This window comes from Stegodyphus dumicola, chromosome 6, assembly GCF_044657685.1.
Source record: "Stegodyphus dumicola isolate Sdum_Otavi_A_Nest chromosome 6, ASM4465768v1".
Lineage (NCBI taxonomy): Eukaryota > Metazoa > Arthropoda > Arachnida > Araneae > Eresidae > Stegodyphus > Stegodyphus dumicola.
The window spans coordinates 121,078,280-121,095,459 of NC_140773.1; the positions used below are offsets into that span (position 1 = coordinate 121,078,280).

Sequence of the window (17,180 nt, forward strand, 5' to 3'; positions counted from 1 at the left end):
AATGAATCCTTTATCTGTAAATATAGCAGAAAAAAAGTAAAGTAAAAAAAGAAAATCTAAAATATAGTTTTAAAACATATTTTAAAAAAGTAACATTTTTTATAAACAACATTAAAAGTAAAAACATACTTTTTCCACATGAAAAGGTATTAAACTGACATCTGCTGGGCGGCAAGAGTACTTGCTATACAGACGACAGGCTTCGACCTTCAAAAGGAGAAAAGTTAATGAAATTGTTTACTTATTTATTTATTTGTTGATGTTGTTTTACTAACCATGCATAATTTGTCTATAAAAAGAATTATACATTACTTAAAATTTATACATTACTTAAAATATATTTATCCTAAATTACAAATGCTGAAGACAATTTCTACATTACTTAAAATATATTTAGCCTAAATTACAAATGCTGGCAATTTAAAATGAATTTTATGGCTTCACCTTATATTGTAAACTTATCTAAATAGTTCTAGCCATTTTTGCATAAATGTGTTACTATAAAAAAGATGAATATGATATACATTATATACTACCTTCATAACTTGCATCAGGCTTCCCCAAACCTTTTTATTCATGACGTGATTGTTTTAATACGTTTCCTTCTTGACAATAAAAACACATATAAAAGTGGAAAAACAATAAAAAAGTTTCATGGGAAATATGATGCTGTCTCTCGTCAACTAAAACTTTCAAGTCTACAGAAAGAGATGACAACTTTATTCTTGAATATGCATCGACATCTAACTGGTTTCTGTATATTATTTTTATAAAAAAATACGTCAAAAGGCTGTTTCAGATTTCAAAATTGCAACAAATGTCATTAGAAACTTAATTGCTTTTTGTGCCAAAAATGGATTATCTTGAAGATAGGATCACAAAAATTCTATCAATGATATTTTGTTGAAGTTGTTTTTAAGTGCTGTACCGTAAGACAGTTCAGTTATGGATTCACTACTTGAATGCAATAATTCCATCTCTGATTCTATATTAATTGTGAGAGTTTCTTATACAAGTATTTCTTATATCTTGTTGCTATGAATTGGAAGCAAATATTCTTTTAGATTTTTCTGCAATCCTATCAGATGTTCCTTGATAGTAACTGAAATTTCATTAGGCATAGAACTAATATTGCACTTTTTTTTTTTTTTTTTTTTTTTTTTTTTTTTTTTTTTTGCATGCCAGTTAGCTTTATAAAAGCATTATAATTTCCTGCTTCCACATGAAGGATCTACAAACTGAGCTTTTGCACTGCAGCTTCTATCTTTTCTTGAGATTTAAATATATCTGCATTGTTGACTTGCAATGAAAGACAAGAGAATTTGAAAAAATAAAAATATCCCAAAGATAAAATAACTCCATCATCACTAAAACTATCTTCATATTCAACTACTGCATCTTTGCCACAGGAGGGATGTTGGTTTAAAAACATCAAAACTTCTTTTCTCATTTCCAAGTTTCTTCAAAATATTTCTGCACCCTGGTGCCATGGCCTTTATTTTTGAAAAAGCCCTGCATGGATGCCTGCCAGTGCACGAGCACTGTTGGTGCTGAGTCCCATACATTTTTTCCAGTCAGTGTCATTTTGGCTGATGCAAGTATCAATCAAGTTAAAAATTTCTACCGCTATTGTTATTGTAATCAGTTTGCAAACTCAAAATTATTAATTAGATGCATTCTCACAAACAGATCTCTCAAAATACATTAAATTGGCATTGTCTGATATTTCTATACTTTCATCAACTTGAAAAGAAAGCAAATTGCATTGTTTTAAGTGAACTACACTAGTTTCTTCAATATTATCTGCTATTTCCATGATTTTCTGCTTAACTGAATTATTGGGGAGAGGCAACATATTTATATAGTTTTGCCACTTTTTATCACTTATAATAAGATACCAGTATTTCCTAGTTGTTTACTCTTTATTAATCACTTTCTATTAATTCTAGTTATAAAGAAATCTATCAATTTGTTATTGTAGATCAGGGGTTTTAATTCCAGGTGTTGCAACAATTCTGAAAGTCTTATGGATTCATTTTATAAAACTGCATAACAAACTGTATACAGAATGGTTTAAATCAACACCTTTTAAGAAACTGAATTTTATATTATTATCAGAATATCATTGAACTCAGGATGTTTTCCTCTTTTTTGTATGTGTAATGGACAATACCTCAATGTGGCTGTCTCATAGTGCCATTCTCAGAATTCATCCTCGGCTAAACGTCACTTAACTGTTTATTGTTAGCATCATCAACAAAAATTGTTCCTGTCTTCATATCATTTGATTTTTATCAGTTATAAGTGGCAGGCCTTCTTTGATTGTTTTTGTTTTATTAACCATTTATACACTGATAATTAGATGTGATAAAATATTACAGTTAACAGTAAATTAGTACAAAAATGTATGCAGAATCTGAACTAATAACTCACAAATAAACACTGAGAATGCAAATGGCTTTCTTTGGATCTTTTGTTGGCTGTTTTGCAACAAAAAGGTGATTGGAATACAGCAGTACACCTAGCAATGGCTTTGCAGTCTAGTCGAGATTGGTGTCATCACTGACATACAAAAATATTGGTTGGATCTGCTTCAGTCAAGTCTAATAAATTTTCGGAGGTGCTGTAAACAACATTAAAATAAGAACTAAACTAAGAAATAAATTAATAAGTTTCAGTATCATGTGTCATCTGAGAAGGCATTAAATTACATAATCTCAACATCATCAACCAACTACAATATAGTTTCACGTTACTGCAATATATAAGCTTTGTAATTTCATTGAGTTTATCTGCAACCCAGAATTTTGCTCCCAACATTTCAAAACACTAGCTTATACTAATTAAAGACAAACAATTTTATCATTTTCTTAAATAGGATGCATTCAGCACACATTCTTCTTTATTTTTCTCATAGCTAACATGATACAGTAGCTTACAATTTTACCATTTTAAAAAAATTATCATATGCACAGTTATGTTTCCATGAAAAAGAAAGTTTGAAAGGGGGGAAAAATTAAAGGTTTTTAGGATAATAAAAAGTTAAAATAATGTTTAATAATACAAATATTAGTTATACACTTTTTTTTTTTTTTTTTTTTTTTTCTTCTTTGAGGGGAGGTTGTATGTTAACATAATCAGACAGCTATTCAAGTAAAATTGTATGCAATAGCACCTGAGGAAATTCTTGGAAGCCACCTAGGCCTTCTTGATCTTGATCACATGATCCTCCAATTACAATCATGGGCCTTGAAAATGAATTATTAAGAGATATAAAAATAAATATACTGACTGAAAGAAATCAGACGTTTTTAAAAAAATAACATATTTAAATATAACCTGAGGTCACAGTAAATCTTTTAGTATAAACTAAATAAACCTATTTACACACAAAATAATGATGCACAAAATGACATACAAAAATTTATATTGAAAAATGTTTTACAAAGAACTTAAGTTGGTCAAGTTATACACAAGAAATATAATTTATACAAGTTAATCCAATATACAAAATATTCTTTCAGATTTTATATTACACATCAAAAGACCTAATTTTTTTAAATATCAACATCAAACTATATTGAAATTCACATTTAATAATAATTGTTTAATTATGTTAAGTCTGTCTTGCATAAAAAAATACAAAAATTTTAAAAAATTGGTTATTCTTATCTTTACCTTAAAATACAATCAAATATTTCATAATGATCCATTTCCTTAAAATTATTACTCACATTAAATCAATGGTTCTCAGAACAAAATTAGATAACAATATTGAGCAATATTCTTGATCATATTCTCTAATATGACCACTACCAAAGAAAAACAAAATCATCTGGAAACATGTGCAGGTGACTTGAAAAAAAATTCCACTTAAATCTAAAGCTTTATCTTTTGCATTTGATCGCATGATAACATCTGGAACTAATTTCAGTAACCGGATATTTTGGTTATAATTTTCATTTGCCTCTTTTAGGATGTGTTTAAATTTTTGTCAGCATATCTATTCAATAATCTCTATAATGGAAAAGTCATGTTTACCTTCAAATTTGAGGAACTCACTTTTGATTAATTTTCATTGCTCCTATAATTATTATTGCTTCCAAAACCAATTCCTTCAAAAGAGAAATTTTATCACTCTTAAAGCATGCAGGATCCAACACTAGTACCTAGTAAACTCACTTATGTAATTTAAATTCTCTGATCAAAAGACTGAAGGGCAGATATTAAATTTGTTTTGATTAGTAATGTGAAGCTTTGTCTTGAAATGCTCATCTGAGAGCATGTTAAATTAGTTTTCTTCAATTGCTTACATATTAGAAATAAAATATATATGTAGGATAAAAGAATATATAAATCAATTTAAGAACAGCATCTTCATTCCAAATTTTTAATTTGGGTATTTTCTTTTTTAAAAAAAAATTAACAATATTTTTAGACAGCATCATATCCAATTCAATCCATCTTGCATGGCTTGGTGCCCTCTTGCTATTGCAATAGTATTCAAAAATGTAAATGTTCTGCAAATAGGCATGATTAGAGTGCCAAGTGAGCTGTGGTTATAAATGCCAATTTAAATAAAAAGAAAATTAAAACTGCCTCGACTGCTAAATTTCTTATTCATTGTTGATCAGAATTCAATATTCTATGCAATCAGTATTCTTCCTCTTCAATATGGATCTATGTTCTATGCCTAACAACATTGCTATGTCTTTTTTTTACTTCCTTGTACGAAGTAAAAAGGAAGTACAGTAAACTCTCGCTACAACGATACCCGATACAACAATAACTCCCTCTACTACAATAATGCTTTGTGGTCCCGGTGATTTTGCATATAAACTAATGTTAATCTCCCCTCAGTATTGCTATATTCTCTAGAACAATAAACCTCTGTAAAACGATTTTTTTCAATCTAAATTTCAGTATTATTTTCTCCCTTTATAATAATATTTTGACTTTCAAATGCTTTTTTTTTTTTTTTTTTTTTTCGTTTTCTTTTGCTATTTTTTCCATCTATTAAGACTCATTGTGGATATTCAACTTATCCCTGAATAAATAGCTATTGTTCAGATTTCAAAACAGATGAAGACCACTCTTTTGGGAATTGGAGTGGGTGAGGGGGGGTGAAGTGTAAATGTATGCCTAGTCTCATTTCCCAGTAAGCTTTCGAATTCTGATAAGGTTTAAGGGCATCTAGACCTGTCTGGTCACCTTGTCACAGAACAAGTGCCCTTTGTTAGAGGAACAGGGGGAGATGGAGGCGGGGTGTTGTTAAGTGACATACTGAAAAGTGAGTTCAAAGGTTGTTTTATAGTCTTTAACGATTTTGAGTTCTACACGAAACATTTGGTTTAAACTTTTCTTTCTTTCACGCAATATTGTTCCCTAAGATGGCAGGGCGAAAGCAACTATCTTTTCAAGATAAACTGAACGTTATCAATGATATTGATGAGGGAATGAAGCAGATTGATGCGGCTAAGAAACATGGATTATTGCAATCTACAGTTGCAACGTTCCTAAAGAAGAGAAAGCAAATCGAAGATGTTGTAACTTCAAATGAAATTAACCCAGAGCGAAAACGACTGAAAGTTGCGACAAATGAAAACATTGATGCTGCTGTTTTAAAATGGTTTCAAGAGATGAGAGCAACAAATGTCCCAATAAATGGACCTTTATTATGTGCAAAAGCACGGAAATTTGCAGCAATGCTAGGGAACAAAACTTTCAAAGCTAGCAATGGTTGGTTAATGCGTTTTCGAGATCATCATGGAATAACTTTCCAAGAAGTTTACGGAGAGAAAAAGTCAGCCCCGATAAACGACGCAAATGAATGGCGGCAAAACAAAATGAAAGAAATCTTAGAAAAGTATGCTCCAGAAGACATTTATAATGCAGATGAAGCTGGGCTGTTTTTCCAACTCCTACCCGATCGAACATTGACATTCAAGGGTGAAAAGTGTTATGGAGGGAAGAAATCAAAGCTGAGACTGACTGTTCTTTTGTGTACAAATAGCACAGGAACGCATAGAATACAACCTCTCGTCATTGGTAAATCATTGAAGCCAAGGTGCTTTAAGAACGTGAAAAGTCTTCCCGTGGAGTATAAAGCAAATAAGAAGGCTTGGATGACGTCTAAATTTTTTCCGAATGGTTACAGAAGTTAGACAATGAAATGAAGAAGAGAAAGAAAAAAATCATTTTGATGATAGATAACTGCGGTGCTCACACGTCATTTCCAAAGCTACAAAATATCAAAATCGCTTTTTTGCCTGCCAATTGCACTTCAATTTTACAGCCTCTTGATATGGGCATAATTAAGTGCTTCAAAGGATATTACAGAAAACGGTTGGTGGACTCCATACTTGTAAACTTTGAAAATAAAGTAGAAGACCCTTTCAAAGCTGTAAATGTCAAGGAAGCGTGTGACAATATTGCTGGAAGTTGGTGGGAAGGAACAGAAAAAACCATTCGGAATTGCTGGAAAAAGGCCGGTCTTTGTGTTATGGAAGATAAGAAATCTGATAATGATGAAAATTCCATAGATCTCTCAGATGATCAAGAATGTGTTTTGCACATCAAAAAATCTGTATCCCAACTTGAGGAAACAAGCGGTAAAAAGTTTGGAATTAGTATAGAAGACTATTTAACAGCAGATGATGATCTTATGGTTTTTGCAGAAGTTACTGATGAAGATAATCTCTCTGAAATTATTGATGAGATAGGAAACAATGATGAAGATGATGATGATATTGATGATGATGATAATACAGGTCCATCGCACTCCTTGTTGTCATCCCAGGAAGCTCTTCAATCTGGGAATTCTCTACGGACATATTTTTCAAGCCTTCCGTCGACAAATGAAGAACATTTTCGTGCACTAGGCTCAATGCATACAGTATTGGTGAACTTAACAGTTAAAAAAATCAATAAACAAACAAAAATATTGGATTATTTTCAATAAAAAGTGTTTTCAGGTATGTGAATATTTCTGTGCTTATTTTCTGATTTTATCTTATTTATTTATTTTTTACTATTTAAACCACTATTATTAGTATTTTACAAATTAATTTCTTCTAAATATAGACTTAAAAGTAGTATGTTATGCACCTTAAACTAATAACAATAATAAAAACTCTTATTAAATGCTCAAAATATGTGGGCCCTTGACATAACAATATGCCTCTCTACAACAATATATTTATTCGGTCCCTAAAATATTGTTGTAACGAGGTTTCACTGTATTGTAATCGCGAAAAGTTTCAGGCAGCATATTTCAACGAAAATATCCATTTTGACCGCTATCGAATGCAATTTAACGATGTGTTTGCGTGATATCTCTACGTAAGGACAAAATAAAATACTCTTTTCCTTCAAAAAAATTATAAAACTGCTTTAATTCTGAAGAGAATTTTACGTGGCGTCTGTATGAACGTATCTCGCATAACTCAAAAACGAGTTGCCTCAGAACGTTGAAATTTTGTATATAGGACTGCTATAACGTGTAGATGTGCACCTCGTATTTTGGTTGCAATCGGCCGCACCAAATTTATATAAATATATTTATATATATATCCACTCTGTTACCCGGCTCAGTGATCTCAGTTTCTTTACTCTTATATGTTTGTAAATTGTACATTTTTTGCTTTAAAAATGATTGAATTATGTTGTTTTTATCTTCCGGTTACGGATTTTATGCCTTTAGTAAATATGTGTGCAATATTTTTAGAATTATCAGCAATTTTAAAGTCGTTTAATTGCCACTAAGTCTTTTTTTAATGGCGGCCATTGATGTTTACATTTGAAACAGGAGACTAGTGGATTTGTTGCCAATCTAGAGAAACTTAGCTTCGCAACAACAAAGATAACGCATTCATTTATTATTGCCAATTAAATCATGCTTAATTTTTTCTGCAATTTTTTCGAGGAAATAAGTGTTTGAGATTTACTTCGTAATTTTTAATATAGATATTTTGAGTTTATATATTTTTGCCTTCTCGCGAAGTGAGAACTGAATTAATTAAATGAGAAATACTCAATCCTCTGTGAAAAACTGTTTCTTTTTGTTTTGTTTGCTTAAATTCTTTTATACATCATTCTAGCTTTATTATAGTATTTGAATAGAACATGTGGCAACGATTAGATAATTCTATTCTTTAAATGATATAAATTTTGTGCATTATGAGTTATTATGAACAAAATATATATGTTAACTGTTATATAATTATTTGATTATATAACAGTTAACTTAGTTTCTGTTATATAATTATTATATAAGTTAATTGTTATATAATTATTAATACTGTTAAGTGAATCTAGTGCCAGAGTGTCGCTATGGTAAACAAATACTAGAGTGAATTTTAAAGAATGTATTTATTCTATTGTTTGTAAATTGTACATTTTTTGCTTTAAAAATGATTGAATTATGTTGTTTTTATCTTCCGGTTACGGCAAAGTAGATTTAATTCAATCCAATAAGTTTAAATGAAATGCAAGAAAAAATGTGTATAATTTAATATTCCAATACAAGGAAGTCATGTGGTGTACACATCAGATTTTTCTTTTTTACATATATAGATGAAAATGCAGCTATTTTTAATTTTAAAGAGAGGAAATATTTCAAATGCATTGAAAATAATAATAATAAGCAAAGTTATTTTACTTTCTTTAGTGTTACTCATAATCCAGAAGTAAGTTAAAAAACATTTTCAAATGCATTTTAAAGTGCAATATAATATGAAGGGAGCACATTTGGTCAGATTTTGAGTAAATATAACGCTGAATAACAATCAAAATCAAAGTCAAACATTAAAAATCAGCAAAATTTTGTTTAAAAAATTTTAGCAGTACTAGTTTTGATAGTTTTTTTAACTACCTTCTTCAGCTGAACTAAATGGTAATGATTATAAGAATTCTGTTGTCATTCCTTTCTTTCTGTCAATTAGCTATAAAATTGCATGTATTTTGCAGAAATTTAACTTTCAGGTTGTTGTCTCTCCTATCAATAAAATTCTTAGTTCCATGCTTAAGGACTCCATTCTGGATATGAATTCCAGGGGTATTTACAGGATTCCTTGCCAGTGTGGTTTAATTTACATTGGTCAAACAAAAAGAGCCTTAAAATTTCATGTTAAACATGAGGCATATGTTAGGGAAAAGGAAACACACAAATCCGCTGTTGCTCAGCATTGTTGGAATGAAAATCACACTTTTCATTTTTCTGCTGCAAAATTATTCATAAAACATCTTCCATTGGTGAATTAGATTTTTTAGAAGCGTTTCACATCCATAAAAACATTTTGTTCTTGTTAATGACCCCTTTATGAAATTGAAGGTAAAGATAGGCTTAGGCTATCTTTACCTTCAGTTTCATAAAGGTAAAGGCTGAAGGTACTTTGAAGGTAAAGATAATCCATCTTTACCTTCAGCCTCTAAAGATATTTTGTTTTAGTTTTTCTTGTTTCATCAATAGATGGTGGCATTAGCTTAACTTCTGTCCAACTTATCTTATCTCTGTCCTTATCTTTCTTCACTCTTCATTTGCACTTAAAAGCAGCTGAAGAAGGTAAAATTATCTGAAAAAACTGTCAAAACTCATACTGCTATTTTTTTTTTTTTTTTCTTTTTTTTTTCTAAATTTATGTCGATTCTTAATGTTGGACTTTGTTTTTGATTAATTCAGGTTTTAACCTAGTTTTAACCTATTAGTTACTTAACCCTCTGAGTGGCCCAGGTTTTCGTATCTGCCATGTATCTAAAGAGCCTTTTATTGGCTAAAATTTGTAGATTTACCTATTTTAGTCTGTATTTTCATAAACTTATATTCATTAAGATGGCATTTATATTATTAATGAAAGTAAGAAAGCAAAATATCTTAAATTATAAGCTAATATTATCCAAGTAACAAAAAATCTCATGACCGGATAAAGACGGCAATGGCACTCAGAGGGTTAAGCATCATTATTAAATAAGAATAGTTAGTAATAAGGCTGTTGGCTCCAGACAGCTCAATAAGAATAGCTGTGCATGAAAAAGATGTTTAGGATATAAGTTTAGCCAGAAATGAAGTTCAATAGTATCTCACCCATTAAAAAAATCAGGAGCCCCTAAATAAATACAAAAAATAACTGAAAGAATAATAAACTTCAATATGTCTTGGATCTGAGTCCACATAAGATTCAGTTGTCAACAAGATACCTGAATATAAAGTAACATTTGTAAAATTTGTCAATATATCTTTCAATATTCATCAATTAGATATGTCAAATATATACAGTATAAATTTAAATTAATATATATATATATATAAAGAAGAAAGACTGTGTGTTTGTTCACTAATAACTTGGTCACTACTATATCTACCGTCACCAAACTTTCTACAGTTCTTTTCTGGGTCCCGGAAAAAGTTAATGTCCACCCCCCCCCCAAATAGCTAAAATCAGAGATATTAATTAAAAAAATCTAATTTTTGCACTCCATTTTTTTTCAAGTGGCAAGGGTGCTGATATCAGCAACAATGGCAACAGTGATATATCAGCAACAATGGCTGCTGATATAATGTGAGAGAACTAGTTCATTTTTCTAATGAAATTTTTAAGTGGGTTCCATATTGCTCAAAATAATTATTCATTTTGCTCAAAATAATGATGTATTTGTTTTTATTTTTGCTGACCCAAATAGCAATTCCATACATCATATGGGTATATATAACATATGATTCTATGATTATGTTGTTAGTTATGGTTAATGTACTTAATATTACTTTGTTTCTTTGACATTTTTATGCATTACAATGACGCACTATATTCCTTATCACGTGTAACATGCTATTATATGAATTCTCAAATGATGTCATGAGTAAAATAATATATTACTCTGAATCTAACTTAACTGCTATCAGTATTTCTGCTAATATATCATATAACAATACCAATTTGTTTTAAACAAAATTATCCCAATATTATTTCTGTATAATATGCTGCTTTTGTCATTTTTGTGTTTCCCATTTCAATAATTCTTCTGGTTTAATACTATTGGTTATTTTTTATATATTTATTGACAGCGTTTAAATTTTACTGGTTTTTAATTTTATTTCTTTTAGGTCTTTGTGAATTAGATTCTAAATTTCTTTTTTTATTATCATATATTATATATTCATGACATAAAATATAGTATGCTCATTACAGAAAACATTACCTTCTCATTCATGACAGAACTTTTAAAGATTACTAAATAACCTAATTGGGTAGATTATTCCAGTTTTTAAATCCCCCCCCCTCCATTTAGAACAAATTTGGAACTAAAGTAGGTTCAAATTTAAGTTCTTGTAACAGTGCATTTCAGAAGAATTTAAAGATTTTAATATAATTACATTTCCTTTTTAACAAAAAAAAAAAAAAAAAAAAATGTAAGTACTGTATCTTCAGAAATTTAATGAAAGGTATACAGAAAGAAAATGTGCATTATTTTAATTATGCATCTCATTCTATAGCAAAAAAGTACATCATTACAAAATGGATAAATATACTCATTTTGAATTATATTATTATGAAATATTACACTATTCTTATAGCCTTTTAGAAACAAAACAAATTTTATTTTTTTCACGATCTTAGTTTGCAAATATATTCACTTACATTTTCTCAAATGCTTACACAAAAGTGTAAAAATGGTGTAAAATGTAAAATAGTTAGCTGCTCATGAGTTCAAAAGATAATTTCTGATATCAATAACACAGCAAATCAGTTCTTCTTACTAAAGAAGAATAGAAGCAAAAACAATTTAAAAAAAAAAAAAAATTAGCTACAATAATTAGAATGTTTTACAAACAATAACAGTGTAGATGTATGTATTTCATGTACGCATTTATATAAGCACATACATGCATGTGTATGTATATGCATATATTATGTGTATATATATATGGGTTACCGTGAAAGACCGAAATTGGAGAATGTTGACTTTCACCGGAGAATGTCAACATTTACCAAATACGTCGGTGAAAGATCAAATATTTCTTTACATTCTTGTACATTCGGACCCTCACCGGTGTAAGTCGACAATCACAGATATGCTCTGGTGTAGGTCGAAAAGAGAGGAGTATATGTACACGCTGCCATTCCAAAAGGAAGTGTTCCACAAATAAATGCAGTTGTAAAAGCAAGGGCCTCTTGTGCAATTCAAAGTGTCATAATAGTTTAAGTTGTTGCAATAAATAAGATTTGAATCACATAATTTGGTAAGTTTATAACTTCTATTATTTTCCTTTCTCTTTTTGAATGTACTGTGTGTTTTAAGTTCTTATTCGGAGTCTCAAGTGCGTTTTTTCGCGAATGAATTACGGAGAAGGAAATATAATATTCTTATATGTTCAACATTCACCATTAGTACATGGTGAATGTCGACATTCACCGGTGTGTTGCAACTTATGATCTCTTTTCTTATTCTTATTATTTACATTTTAATAACATCGATAAGTGAAATTTTGCTTACCTTTCTTAATAAATATCCACAGGAATGCTTGGAATTCCTTTTCATTTTTATCACACAGAAGTTTTATTTACAGCTATGTACAAGAATTGTATGCTTACATTAGAACATTCATCTTTTTTTTTTTTTTTTTTTTTTTTTTTTGTTGCCAGTACATCTAACTCAAAAATCCGCAATGCGGTAAGAAAAATATAACAAGCTAAAAGTAAAAAATGCTGCGCCCTCTCGTGGCCAGCTACATAAACTGTAACATCCTGCCCCTCGATAAACTCTTGGTTCATCAAAGGATTGGATTCTGAAGTTATCTTAAACACTAAATGTTTTTAATGTTCTACAAGTTTAAATGTTCATAGATGCAGTGTTCGCAATTTAAGTTCATTGTATTCAGTTCAAAGAGTTCAAGTCATTTCTAATGGGTACAATAACTGCACAGGACGACGAAGATGAGATCCATTAGCTAAACGGACAGTGCAAGCCCTTATTTTCCCATCTCGTCCTGGATGACACTCCTGTACAACTCCCATCTTCCATAATAATCTTGGTAATTTTTCTTCATGTACTAGAACTACAGAGCCTTTCAAAAGATCTGTTACGGCATTACCTCTCTGAATTTCTTTCACGTTTCTAATTTCAAGTAAGTATTATTCTCTTTTCCATCTTTTCCAAAACTTTTCTAATAACCTTAGCCGATATTTATATCGCCTTGTTAAATTTTCTTTAGTTGAATCAGGTTCAAGAATTTTGCCAGATGGTAAGGATGTCAGTCTTCGTCCAACTAGAAAATGAGCTGGCGTCAGCGGTTCTGGTTCTCCAACTTCACTATAAACATAAGTCAGTGGACGCGAATTCAATATCGCCTCAATTTCAATTAAAACTGTTTCCAGCTCTTCAAATTTAAGTCAAGCCTTCATGAGTATTTTCTTCAAACATGACTTGATAGATCTAACAAGCCTTTCCCAGAAACCGCCCCACCAAGCCGCCTTCTCCACATTGAATTTCCACCCAATACCTTTATTACCAAAATAATTTTGAACTTCAGTGTCCTTGATGTTATTCCATAGTTTTTGTAAATCCTTGTCTGCTCTTTTGAAGGTTTTTGCATTGTCTGAATATATTATTCGACATACTCCTCTTCTTGAAATAAATCTTCTAAAGGACAGAAGAAAATTGTTTGCTGTTTGGCTAGACACAAGTTCCAGATGCACTGCTCTGGTTACAGCGCATGTATACAGAGCAATATAAGCTTTCCCAGTTTCATCCTTTGTACTCATAGGACCAGCAAAATCAAGTCCTACAACTTCGAAGGGATTTGCCTCTGTTATTCTTTCGATTGGTAAAGGAGCGATATCCTGACTTAGTGGCTTAGCTTTAAATCTGTAGCAAATCACACACTTGTTAATATTACTCTTTACACGCTGTCGAGCCTTAAGTATCCAAAATTTTTCCCTAATTTGGGTTAAAGTTTCAGCTACACCAGTGTGTGCTTGCATTTCATGACAATCTTTAATGATATGATCTGTGAAATGAGACTTCTCAGGTAGTATTGCTGGGTATGTTTGATTATAGCTTAACCCAGCATTTTGAAGCCTTCCTCCTACTCTGAGTATTCCATTTGAGTCTACAAATGGATTTAATGTAAATATTTTCGAACTATGTATGCTTTGTTTCATCTTTAATTTCCTTATTTCTTCTCTAAAATTTTCTTCCTGAGTTTTCTTGATCCAGAAATTCTCTGCTTCATTCATCTCTTCAGCCTTAACAGGTCCAATTCTTCTTAGTTTTGGGTTTTTCAAATTATTGATAAATCTGAAAACATAAGATGTTATTCTATATACTTTTTTTATGTCACTAAAGTTCTCGATAGGAATGATATTTTCAACAATACAGTTTGCTGTTAAAATTTCTTGCTTCTTTCCTTTTCGTTTCTCAGAATTTGTTATTTTATCATTTTCCTTAAAATTTCTCGAAGATCTGGGCCAAACGCTGTTATGTTTGACAAGCCAAGGTGGGCCATACCACCACAGCTCATTTTTTGAAAGGGTTTCTACCTTCTGTCCTCTCGTCAATAAGTCCGAAGGATTCTCATGGCTGGGACAATAATTCCACCAATCTGGATCAGTTTTCTCTTGGATTTCTAGACACCTATTTCGAACAAATTGTTTCCATTTTGTCGGATCAGCCTTGTCCCAATGTAATACAATTTTTGAATCTGCCCACATATAAATTTTCATTTCTATGTTTTTCAACGAATGTCGGATGTATGTGATGAGTCGAGCTCCTATGACTGCTCCTAAAAGCTCCAGTCGAGGTAACGTAACCCCTTTTTATGGGAGCAACTCTTGCTTTGGACATAACAAATGATGTTTTTGTTAACTCATTTTCATTGTATCTCAAATATACAACGGCACCATATCCCTTTTGACTACTATCTGTAAAACAGTGCAATTGAATATTCCACAGATTTCCTTTTGACAGATTGTTGAAATAATGTCTTGGAATTTCAACATTTTTTAATTTAGGAATTTCATTATACCAGGTTTTAAATCGATTCTGCAATTCTTGATCAAGTGGTGCATCCCATTGGTAACCTCTTTGCCAACATTCTTGCATCATCATTTTAGCTGCAACAACAAAGGGAGATATGAAACCGATAGGATCGTATAGTTCGCCCACAACTTGAAGAATCTTCCGTTTTGTTATTTCCTCAGTCGGATCCTTGAGTAATTCATCTTTGATTCGAAATTTCAGTTTATCTGCTTCATGATTCCAAATATATCCTAACAAAGTGCTATTCATTCCGTCTCCATTAAACTTTGTATTTTCAGCTGCATTCCAAATCGCATGTAATTGGGCGTTATTGCTCCTCCACTTTCTCATATTGAAACTAGCAAGCATCATAAACCTTTTCACATCTTCATAAATTTCTGCAGCTTCTTCTTCATCATCTGTATCATGAATCAAATCATCTACGTAAAAATTTTCTTCAAGAAGCTGACAGATCTTCGAATATTGTGCTTTCAACTTTCTTGCGTGATGCTTTATAGTTGCTGCTAGTAAAAAGGGGCTACAGGTTGCTCCGAATATTACACGCGTCATTCTTAAAATCGTTGGTTGCTCCTTTTCCTTTGAAGTCCAAAGAAATCTTACTGCATTTCTGTCCTCAGGCTTCAACAGAATTTGTAGAAAAGCAGCTTCGATATCTGCAGCAAATGCTATTTTGTGTTGACGAAATTTAATTAGCAAATCTAATAATTCAGCATTTAAATTTGGTCCTGAATGTAAGCAATCATTTAAAGATAGACTGTCATGAGTATGCGAGGAAGCATCAAATACGACCCTTAATTTCGTAGAATCGTGATCTTCTCTGATTATACAATGGTGTGGCAAATAATAGATGTTTTCTTCAGAATTCTTCGGAGACTTTTCAGCTATTCCTTTATTTAGATAATCTTCAATTACCCTTGAATACTTGTCATAAATTTCAGGATTTTAAACCTTCTAAGTAAACTGTTCCGTCTGTTTAAGACGATGTTATAATTACTACCTATTTTGTTCATATTGTCCTTCCAAGGTAATGAAACTTCATAACGATTGGTTTTATATTCAATAGTTTCTTCAAATCTACGCATAACTTCAGTGTCATTTTCATTTGCTGAATAGTCATGTATTCCAATTGCATCTAAATCCCATAGCTTTTTTAGAGCTGCACTAATTTCCAAATCATGTGGATGTGAAGTATTCTCAACAACATTCATTACCGTAATTCCGGAACAAAGTGTAGAAACATTACTTAATGCCTCAGTTCCACTTATAGTGTAACCAAATAAGGTTTCAGAGGCAACAAGACCCTTTGATAATCTTGTAACTTTTCCAGTGACTATTTTCCAGTAATAATCATTACCAATTAATACTGATATTTGAGAGTTATGGACACCTATATCTGTAGCATCAGCAAGTCTTATCAAATTTTCCTTACAATAATTAAGTATTTCCTTTCCTGGCATACCAATAACAGCTTGATTAATTTCTGGAGTTTCAAGAGCTTCAATTATTATTTTCCCAGATCCACATATATCTTTAAGAATAACCTTAACCTTTTTTAGCCTTTTAACTGTAGGCTCAGTAGAGCAGAAGGTGTAAATCTGAAGTTCTTCTTCCCCCACAACACTTAATTTTAATTGTTTTGATACTTCTGTCAGGATGAAAGATTTATGAGAGGCAGAATCGAAAATGAGTCTTACATTTTTTCTTCTATTCTGACCTAAAGCTATTGCATTTGCAGTTTGTAAATAAACCCTATTTTTGTTATCTCTTTCCGAAATTGACGCCACCACTGTGTCTGTTTTAAGCTCACCTTTACTTTCCCGTTTATTTTCAAATTTATTATCATGTAAAATAGTATTATGCCTTAATGGACATAAATCACAGCGTATATTTGAGCTGCAATGGGCAGATGTATGAGACCTACGAAAGCATAAGTAGCATCTGTTAGCCAATTTTAGATTTTTTCCTCAATTGGAATTGCGCAATTTGAAGTAGAATGTTTCAAAGATTCATTTTCTATCTTCCCACAAAATATACAATCGGCTGTTGATGTATTCGTATTCAATGACGCAACTGCTGGAACAAAATGTTTGTTTTTGAAGGCAGGATGATATTTCTCACTTTTAATAAGGTCTCGCGATTGATGTTTA

The 17,180-nt window shown here is 31.1% G+C and overlaps 1 protein-coding gene across 13 annotated transcripts in view; it reads right to left on the reverse strand.

The window, feature by feature from the left end:
* Nucleotides 1-17,180, reverse strand: part of Hacl (2-hydroxyacyl-CoA lyase) — a 173,320-nt gene that overhangs the window by 143,817 nt on the left and 12,323 nt on the right. For all 13 annotated transcript variants that reach the window (XR_015041707.1, XM_085818857.1, XM_085818860.1 and 10 more), the window contains 2 exons: nucleotides 3,176-3,248; nucleotides 130-207 (listed from right to left, as the gene is read on the reverse strand). Coding sequence is in view for 12 of the 13 variants with exons in the window: in XM_085818857.1 (XP_085674983.1) it covers nucleotides 130-207; nucleotides 3,176-3,248 (151 nt within the window). In the remaining variant the exon portion in view is untranslated. The remainder of the gene's footprint in view (nucleotides 1-129; nucleotides 208-3,175; nucleotides 3,249-17,180) is intronic.